This window comes from Boleophthalmus pectinirostris, unplaced genomic scaffold, assembly GCF_026225935.1.
Source record: "Boleophthalmus pectinirostris isolate CB_2022bp ecotype Guang Dong unplaced genomic scaffold, ASM2622593v1 HiC_scaffold_16, whole genome shotgun sequence".
NCBI lineage: Eukaryota > Metazoa > Chordata > Actinopteri > Gobiiformes > Gobiidae > Boleophthalmus > Boleophthalmus pectinirostris.
The window spans coordinates 32,869,648-32,880,045 of record NW_026571095.1 but is presented as its reverse complement, the minus strand read 5'-3'; the positions used below and the strand labels follow the sequence as shown (position 1 = coordinate 32,880,045).

The 10,398-nt window shown below is 43.0% G+C and overlaps 1 protein-coding gene across 1 annotated transcript; it reads left to right on the top strand.

Moving 5' to 3' along the window:
- Positions 1–1,972: 1,972 nt before the first annotated feature.
- proca (protein C (inactivator of coagulation factors Va and VIIIa), a) lies at positions 1,973–10,396 on the top strand. The gene is made up of 9 exons (XM_020931111.2): positions 1,973–2,077; positions 4,256–4,359; positions 4,443–4,600; positions 4,682–4,706; positions 4,822–4,932; positions 5,347–5,487; positions 6,418–6,536; positions 7,458–7,575; positions 9,743–10,396. The coding sequence occupies exons 2-9, from the start codon at positions 4,290–4,292 to the stop codon at positions 10,318–10,320; spliced, it is 1,320 nt and encodes a 439-aa protein (XP_020786770.1). The 5' UTR covers positions 1,973–2,077; positions 4,256–4,289; the 3' UTR covers positions 10,321–10,396.
- The last annotated feature ends 2 nt before the right edge of the window (positions 10,397–10,398 follow it).

Below are 10,398 nucleotides of genomic sequence, written 5' to 3'. Positions count from 1 at the left end.
TGTCCTCTCTGTCCCCAGTGTCTACTCTGTTTCCTCTGTGTGTGTTCAGTTTTTATCTTTTTTTATTATTTTCCGGACTTTTTGACACTTGATATCCACTGAAATGAAATATCTTTTATTTCCTTCCACGTGTTATGTGACTATTATTTTTATTTATATGGTCATTTTCTCGCTTTTTAAAAGACAGACAGAGACCCAGACTCACCTGCGCAGACAGACCCACACTCACCTGCGCAGACAGACCCACACTCACCTGCGCAGACAGACCCACACTCACCTGCGCAGACACAGACCCAGACTCACCTGCGCAGACAGACCCAGACTCACCTGCGCAGACAGACCCAGACTCACCTGCGCAGACTCAGACTCACCTGCGCAGACAGACCCACACTCACCTGCGCAGACAGACTCAGACTCACCTGCGCAGACAGACCCACACTCACCTGCGCAGACAGACCCAGACTCACCTGCGCAGACAGACCCACACTCACCTGCGCACACAGACCCAGACTCACCTGCGCACACAGACCCAGACTCACCTGCGCAGACAGACTCAGACTCACCTGCGCAGACAGACTCAGACTCACCTGCGCAGACAGACTCAGACTCACCTGCGCAGAAAGAAGGGAAGAGCTGCATGTCGAGAGAGATGAGCCACTCTAAAGTGAGAGAGAGGAGCTGTTGTAGACAGAGAGGAGCTGCTCCAGAGTGACAGAGAGTTTATGTTTGGTTTTGTTTGTTTATTTATATATCGCTTTTCACAGACATATGACACACAGACGATTTACAGAGCATTATTCATTCACTCCACACCCGCTGGTGGTAAAATACTACTGTAGCCACAGCTGCAGACTGACGGAAGTGCGGCTGCCAAACCACAATCACTCACATACACATCACTTACATAGTAGACAATGTGGTTGTAGTGCCTTGCCTAAGAACCACAGACTGTATAAAAGAAGTGGACTAAGTGAGTGTGATGTCAACCATAACGTTCAGCACCGCTTAAATGAGGCTCAAGATGTTCACGGTTACAGGAGCGAATCTGAAACCAGGATTTAATTTAATGAAAAAAAAAATCTGGATCATGTGTCGTGGGTTAATACGAACATTTGAAGACCAAAATGACGAGGCTCAATGCAGCAGGTACAGAGAGGAGCCACAATATTCCAGTGTAAGTCAGTTGGAGCCAGAGTCAGAAGGAGCCAGAAGCGCCTCCTGACGAACTTGCTATTTGACTTGCGGCGTCCACTCATATCCACTCAGATATACAGTGTACGCTAAGGACACAATAACAGTTTTTTTTACCACTGGGGCCCCCCTGTGGCACCTGGAATTCCCAGTGGTCTCCCGTCCAAGTCCTAACCAGGCCCGACCCCTCTGAGCTTATGAGATCTGATGAGATCAGTCTTTGACAATCCGGTATGGCCACCAGCAGAGAGAGAAGAGCCGCTCCAGAGAGAGAGATTTACTGTGGTCCAGGATAAAACTGTTGGGTTCACACGGGCCCAAGCACAGCGCTCTCTAGTGTCAGTGTGAAAACTGCACGAGCTACATGAGCGCTTGGTAAAAACAAATCCAGTCCACTTTATTTTTATAGCACATTTCATAAGCTAAAACTGTTTCCAAAGTGCTGCACTTTGAAAAAAAATACAAATCTACAATTTAATACAGTAAAAAACATAATAAAAATAACATTTTTTTTTTAAAACTATGAATTAACAGGCCCAAAATAGGGGCTATGGAACCATATGATCAAAATGGGTGCATTTCTGGTCCATTTTATGTCCACTCTGGGTTCACTTTGTCTCCTGAGCACAAATCATCTGTCAGTTTCAGTTTTTTGGCACTTTTACTGATATGGTTTTATTATTTGGGGGTAAATTTTCCAACCACTGATGGAGCCTTTGCCGCCTCCACAGTGACCAGTGAGCTGCCCTGTTGTGGACACTCTTGGACAGACCGTGGACAGACTGTGGACTCAGAGTAAACAGTGCAGTCAGTCATTAACATCTGCGTGGACACAAACCTCAGCGACGGCGGACAAGTCTGCGCTCTTCTGTCTTTCTGCGTCTCAGTGAGTACCCCTCATGTCCCCGCGCTAGGGACACTTTACCGGCTCTCAGTTTTGTCCACATAAGATTAGCTCGGTGTGAGAGGTCAAAGGTCTTGGGATCACACAGGGACTCTGCTGTTGTCTGCTCCACCGTCACTGATCAATACTTCAGAAAATAGGCCACACACAGGCTCTGTCTACAGTGTTGAAAATACGTGAAATAAAGTGCAGCGCTGTGGTTCAGAGACACACTTATATGTTTCAGGTTTTGTTTGATTTGGACTTTCTGTTCGATGTTCTAACGTTCCGTTTTGTGGAGCCCTGTGAGGCGACTGCTGTTGTGATTTTAGGACAAAAAAAATACACTGAACTGAATAAAAGGAAAAAGGTAACACACTTTCATAACTGTCACTATCAAGTGGCCAGCCCCCTGTCAAAGTCTGATCTCGTCAGATCTCAGAAGCTCAGTGGGGCCGGGGCTGGTCAGTACTTCAGTGGGAGACTGCTGGGAATACCAGGTGCCACAGAGGGACACCAGTGACAAAAACATTGTATCTGTTGTGATGGAAATTTATACTGTGGAAAGAGTCTTTTTGTGTAAATGAATGTAATTTCTACCTTAGACCAGAGCATCATTAACATGTGTAAAGGCTCAGCAGACACAACTGTCTCCACTCAGGAAGCCCTTTATTGTCTTAGCTGTACTCAAATGTATGTTGTAGTTGATTGTGTGTAGCTGATTAGCACAAGCGTGTGAAACAATCACTCTGCTTTGATATGTATGTAACTTGTATTTTCTGTATAAATACTCAGAGCTCAAATGCTCTGGGGGCAGAGACTCAGAGCTGAGATGCTCAGAGGGGTAAATGTGGAAGAGACCTGCTGCTGGAGGAGAGGCTGTTGGTTTCTGACCAGGGCAGGACTAGGTACATATCTGCTGTAACAACAAGAATAAACCTTGGTCTGTATTCCAAAACCTCACCGGGCTTCGCAAATGGATTCATTATTTATCATCAAGAGATATAGAATTTTTTCAGTGTCCTTAGGCAAGATATTTCACCCACATTGCCTAGTATGAAAGTGGTGTGTGTGAGTGTCTGAGGTGGCCGGAGCACAGACTGGTAGCCTTACTTCCATCAGTCTGCCCCAGCTTGGCTACAAGAGCAGCTATCGTCACACTGTGGGTGTGGAATGAATGAAAAATGCTCTAAACTGTAAGTGACTTTGAGTGTCTGGAAAAGTGCTATATAAGACTAATGCATTATTATTATTAATATTATTATCATTATTATTATTATTATTATATTATTAGTAGTAGTAGTAGTAGTAGTAGTAGTAGTAGTAGTAGTAGTAGTAGTAGTAGTAGTAGTAGTAGTAGTAGTATTTCATATGTTTAAGGTTTCACTTAAAAATGTGGTGAAAAACAAAATGAGTTTATTTGAAACAGTTTGCAGAGGTGCATAGTTGTTCCTCTCTGACCTTATGCATTCAGATCATCCTAATTATTCACCAAGATGAGTTTATTTAGAAGTGCTTTTCACAGCTCTCACAGCCCAGAGCAGGGTTTTGCCATGACGGCAAAGCATGAACTAGCATGTTAACAATGCACTTCCTGATTATCAGACAATAAGGCAATTAGATACAGACCTTAAAAGCTGCTTGTGCAACACAATACAGCTGACGCCACCAGACCAAGTTACAGGTCAGATGTGTCTTTTATGCACTGGATCAGTCCCTAGAAAATGAGCTCTGTAATCACCAGCTCCATCCTTCAGAGCCTCATCTGTGTCCTGAGGCAAGACGCAGCTCTGTTTCTATTGTTCAGTGTCCCTGTGTGTGTTTACAAAGGACTATGTTTAAAATCCATAAACATGACCTGAGTCCCATTATAAGACATAAACATACCATTGCCCAATACAGCTGTTTTGCCGTTTACTCCACTGGGGCCCAGCAGTGAGAGCAGAGAACTGGTCTGACACTCCTTCCAGTTCATAAAGCGCTATAATGCAGTGCAACCTAGTACCACTATTGCTCTTTCCCAGATGTTCTACAATGTCTGAAGATATGAGAATTACAACATAAATATGCCACTAACTTAAGTTTTATTTTATCTTCTTAAGATGATTACACAATCAGAAAGCCAAATGAGAGAGAACATGCAAACTCCTCCATGCCAAACTGTGATTATTTATTTTGCAGTTCAAAAATTGTTTTGACTGGCTGCTGTGGCGTGATGTCCCGTCTCCTGCTGTATGTTTTGTTGTGCTGCTCTATGTGGGCCATGTCGGTGCTCAGTTTGTCAGGTGGGTCCCTTCAGCTCATTTAAAACTGTCCTAACAGGAGTATACCAGACCATTTATTAACCCTCTTCTGTCCAAACATGCAGTGTTCTCTGACGCCCGCTCCGCCCACTCTCTGCTGCGCACCCGCAGAGCCAACTCTTTCCTGGAGGAGCTGAAGCCTGCAAACCTGGAGCGCGAGTGTGTGGAGGAGAAGTGCGACTTCGAGGAGGCCCGGGAGATTTACCTCACCAGAGAGGCCACAGTGAGACCCTCTTCGCTCCTCTGGTTACTCTTAATACAGAATAGTGACAGTGTTAAGTGCTGACTGTGTGTCTGTTCTCAGCTGGAGTTCTGGACTGTCTACACAGGTATCACCTTGTACTTTCATCATGTCATAACAAAGGTGTAATAACATCATGTGGCCTGTATAATACACATATCAGTTATTACTAGTACATGAGTCAAAGTGTGTGTGGTGAACAGATGGGAACCAGTGCCGCTCCAACCAGTGTGTCCATGGCACCTGTGTGGACCTGTTCCAGGCCTACGCCTGTCGATGTGACCAGGGCTATGAAGGACGCTACTGCAACCAGCGTGAGATGACATGACAATTATATAACTATTACATGTCTATTACACGTCTGTTACATGTCTGTTTTATGACTGTTGCATGTCTGTTACATGTTTGTAAGTGTTGATAACTGTTGGGTGACTAGTGCATGTGACATGTCATATCTGTATGATTGTTTCATGAGTGTTAACTTTAATCCATGTAATGTCTGTGTTACATGTCAGGGTGACTGTTACATGTTACATATGTGGTGAATGGAAACATCTGAATGACCAGGTCCATTATAAAGTCTGTTACATGTCTAACAACTGTTACATGCCTGTTACATGTCTGGGTGTTTGTTACATATCTTTTAGGTGTCTGGATGTCTGTTATATATCTGTTACATATCTGGGTGTTTGTCGGTGATCCCCTGTCCTCCGTGTGTTCATTTCCAGCCCAGACTCACACAAACTGCTCTGTGGACAACGGCGGCTGTGACCACAACTGTGAGGAGAGCAGGGAGTGGCCCAGCCGGAGCTGCAGCTGCCTGGACGGGTACTCACTACTCGACGACCACAAGAAGTGTGAGCCTATAAGTGAGTACGCACCAAGTGTATGTGTCTATAGGTGAGTACCTACAAGAGGAGTGTGTGTCTGTAGGTGAGTACCTACTAGAGGAGTGTGTGTCTGTAGGTGAGTACCTACAAGAGGAGTGTGTGTCTGTAGGTGAGTACCTACAAGAGGAGTGTGTGTCTGTAGGTGAGTACCTACAAGAGGAGTGTGTGTCTGTAGGTGAGTACCTACAAGAGGAGTGTGTGTCTGTAGGTGAGTACCTACAAGAGGAGTGTGTGTCTGTAGGTGAGTACCTACAAGAGGAGTGTGTGTCTGTAGGTGAGTACCTACAAGAGGGGCCTTTGTGAAATAGTTCCCTTCTCCATTCCCTGTGCTCTATCAATGTGAAATCTGAACCTGCACTAATAAAAACACCCATTACAGCTCTTAAAACACTTCATACACAATATGAAAAGAAGTTATGACTTATTTACTCTTCTCTTCTTTTACGCTTCATGTGTTTGAGCGAGTTTCCCAAGGCTGAGTGCTGTAAATGGTGATCAAAGAACCTATTTCAAATGTCTTCCGAGTAAGTGTAGTGAGGGGGTAGAAAGAGAGAGGAGAAACTCCTGGTTTGGAAAGGTTCACACTGTGTGCCTGAGGTGAGTACCTAGTGGAGGTTAGAGCCCACAGGTCATTGATCAAAACCCACAAGAGGTGGTGTCTACAGGTGAGTATTCCCAGGTGAGTCTACCCTCAGGAGCTGTACCCAAAGGTGAAAACCCACAGAGTGTATCACACACATTTCCATATCAACTACTACACTTTTTCATAATTTCATTTAGTCACATAGAACTTTTAAATATTTTGTACTCTTTGTAAGTAACTACAGAGTAATATATTCATTCTGTGTGTATGAAAACGGTTGCTGTGTGATCTTAACAGCAGCCTGGTCTGACTGTAACCCTCTGCAGACCGCTTGTCCTGTGGTCAGCTGCTCCTCAGCCGCTCCTCGTACTCAGAGCCGATCGTTGGTCTGCAGCCCTGGGTGATCGGAGGAGAAGTGGGCAAGAAGGGGGAGAGCCCCTGGCAGGTGAGACCCTCCCTCATGTTTCCTGAGTACAGTATGTGTCAGGGCTGCACAATAAGAGAGAAAGATGTAATATTTGATAAATACGTTTTGCAATAATGATATTTTTCAGTATTTTAATATACTCTGGCATTAATTTCAAATATTTAAAACAAAAAATGCACATACTTTCATTAACTACTCAAACTTGGCCAAATGCAGGTCTAATGCAGAAAGTCATGAATAAAATCTGTATTTTTGCCAATTTTAATACATTAATAATTGTATTCATTTCAAGGCACCCAAAGTGCTTTACAGAACTTTATACTATTACTAAAATAATATTATAGCCACAGCTGTCCTGGGACAGACAGAAAGGATATTGCCAATCTGCGCCTTCGACCACCACCAACACTCACACACACACCACTTTCACACAAGGCATTATGGGTAAAGGGTTTTCAATAAGGACAAAGCAACACTTTTTGCCACTGACGCCCCCTGTGGCACCTGGTGTTCCCAGTGGTCTCCCGTCCAAGTACTCCCACCCCATCCAAGAGATCTGAGCTGAGGCTTTGAACTGCTCTATGGCCATTTGATTTTCCATAAACAGTATACTTCTGTAAAACAGAGAACTTGGTGTTGTTGTGATATATTTAATTTCTTGCAATATAATTTTTGCTTCTACCAATATTAATATTTTCACAATTATATTGTTCAGCCCTAGAATTTATTACTGTCAAATGGGATAATGTGAGACAGAGACTTTATGATGATGTAATAATGTGATGTGATAATGTGATGTGATGTTGTGATGATGTGGAGATGTGATGATGTGGAGATGTGATGATGTGGAGATGTGATGATGTGGAGATGTGATGATGTGGAGATGTGATGATGTGGAGATGTGATGATGTGGAGATGTGATGATGTGATGTTCGGCAGGTGATGTTGCTGGATGCTCGTAACCAGCTGCACTGTGGAGGAGTCCTGATCGACCACAACTGGGTCCTGACCGCGGCACACTGTCTGCGGAGGATCCACCGCTTTAAAGTCAGACTGGGTAAGAACTGTCAGGTCTGCAGCCAATCAGAGGGCAGGATCTGTGATGGACCGCCAGTCATAGAGCAGCGTTTGTGCTCAATCACAGACTGGGTTTCTCTGCTTCGACCTACAGCTGAGAAAAATAATAGTTATTCATGCATCATTCTAAAATGATTCATAAAGACTAATGATAAGAAAGTATTAAATCAGACCTGTCAGACTCAGGCCTGGGGGCCAAATTTGGCCCACGATATAATTAGATTTAGTCTGTGAGATCATATCAAATCTGTATTAGAGCTGCCCGCAGGCTACAGATAGATTATAGAGACATTATTTATTTAAAATGTTGTTATTATTTTATATTATACTTGTTCTGGATTCAATGTTTAAGCAAAACTATTATTAAACATTTATTTTAATAAGAAAAGTTTGAACATTACATATCTCGAAAGAAGAGAAAACATGCAAATGTTGAAATTTTTCAATAAATATTTAGTTTGGTAAAAACAGTATAAGATCCATTCAGGACTGCAACTATTTAAGCACAACTAATCAATTATTTAAATAAGCATCAACTAATTTAGTAATCAAATAATCAATAACTTTATTAAACATGCCATGAGATGAGAAAGTTTTCATTTCTAAAACAGAGTTGTAATTATGAAAATGACATGGGAAAGTTTTAAAATTCAATGTTTTTAAAATATGTTTTATGTAATGAAAACACACTTTCATCAGTAAATATACTCGATCGGGATGTGCTCAGGAGGCTTCACTTTACCTTTATCTGGGTAAAAACGAGTAAGAATCTCATGCTCATATTTGCTTTGTTCTAAACAACGATTTGATTAATTAATAATCACCACCAGGTTAATCAATTATTAAAATTTGTTGTGGTCTTGCATCATTTTACACCCAAAGTCTCATTTATAGTTGAACTTAATAGAACATGTGGTGTTTCAAAATCTAAGTAAGTAAGTAAGTAAATAAGTTTTTATTTATAAAGTGCTTTTCACAGACATGTCGAAAAAGATGCTTTACAGATCATTATTCATTCACTCCACACCCATTGTAGCCACAGCTGCTCTGGGGCAGACTGACAGAAGTGCGGCTGCCAATCAAATCAAAATGGGTTTGGAGTGTTTCATGTGTGTAGTCGCTTCATAAAGCCAGAACTACGAGATGTCCAGTGCCTCTGTCGTAGCAGTGAGCTGGAATAGTGCCTCCTCGCTCCACCTTCACACAGCTTTATTTCAGACTGACTGTGTTTATGTGTATATGGGTCTGGTCAAGTGGTAACGGAGGGAAACAGGGGCAGATTTTTTACATTCAAATGTCTCTTATTCAGAAACTAGAGGGACTATTGAAATAAGTAAAGTATCAGAATGTAGGAAAGAGTTACACTCCAACAGGGTAAAGTTAAACCTGTGATATTCTTTCAAGTTGTTGACAAAAAATTTAAAAACTCATGTCGGTAACGGAGGGAATGAAATATGCAGCACTTTTTGGGCAATAAATACAAACAGTGATAACTCTTGGTTCTCACTTACATATCCTTAACAAACTGGTTTGAATATTTGCTTCATATAGTTTTCTACCATATGGTACAAGATTAGGTTGAAAAACCTCTTACTTTTTGACTCATGAGATTTTTTATTAAGAAAGGTCATGGTAACGGAGGGAAAAGTAACGGAGGAAAATTGTGCAGCAAGTAGAAGGTGCAGGATTTTGCATAATTTGTCACTTTTTTCTTCTGAATACTTTAATATTACTTGAAAATGAAAGGAAACTATTTCTATAAAATATGTCAGTCCTTCCAAGCAAATTTTTTATCATTTTAAATACTTTTTTTTTTTTTAAATCATGTACCTTCATCAACAGTTCAAAGATGGAATAACACAAGATATGATGAAATACATCCATTTATTTACATGATTTTTGGGTCTTTGAAATTTGGGAAATAATTTTTGTTCCATGTTTCATACATGGTCTGTTTAAAACGTATGTAACTTTAGAACCAAAAATGGTACAGAAAAAAGGTCAACAGTTTCATAAACTAGAGTACATATGTATCTGTTCAATACATTTTTATATCAGATGCATTAACTTTAATTTTTGGCCTTGTTGTTTACTTGTGTGTGTGTGTGTGTATGTGTGTGTGTGTGTGCATGTGTGTGTGTGTGCAGGGGACTACGACCGTATGCGCGATGAGGACAGTGAGGTGGTCCTGCGCGTGGTCAAAGTCTTCAAACACCCCCAGTACAACAGCCGGACCATGGACCACGACATCGCCATGCTGCGGCTGGAGAGCCCCACCCCCTTCTCCACCTTCATCCTCCCCGTGTGTCTGCCCAATCCCGACATGGCCCGGCGCGTGCTCCACCTCAACGGCACCCTCACCGTGGTCACCGGCTGGGGCAAGGAGGACGTGGGCAGCACCCGCTACAGCTCCACCCTCAACACCATCAAGATCCCCCTGGTGGAGCGGTCCGTGTGCTCCCAGTACATGACCAACAACATCTCGGACAACGTGCTGTGCGCCGGGGTGCTGGGCAAGTCGTACGACGCCTGCGAGGGGGACAGCGGGGGCCCCATGGTGACGCTGTACCGGGACACGTGGTTCCTGGTGGGGCTGGTGTCCTGGGGCGAGGAGGGCTGCGGGAAGGAGGACAAGCTGGGCATCTACACCAAAGTGTCCAACTACCACCAGTGGATAAAGGAGGTGAAACAGGAGTGGGAGAAAACATCCACGCTGGCGCACTAGCCACACCACCTATACAGCCCACACCACCCGCACGCCGCCTGACCAGCAGAGGGCGCAAGAAGTCAAGATACAATCAAA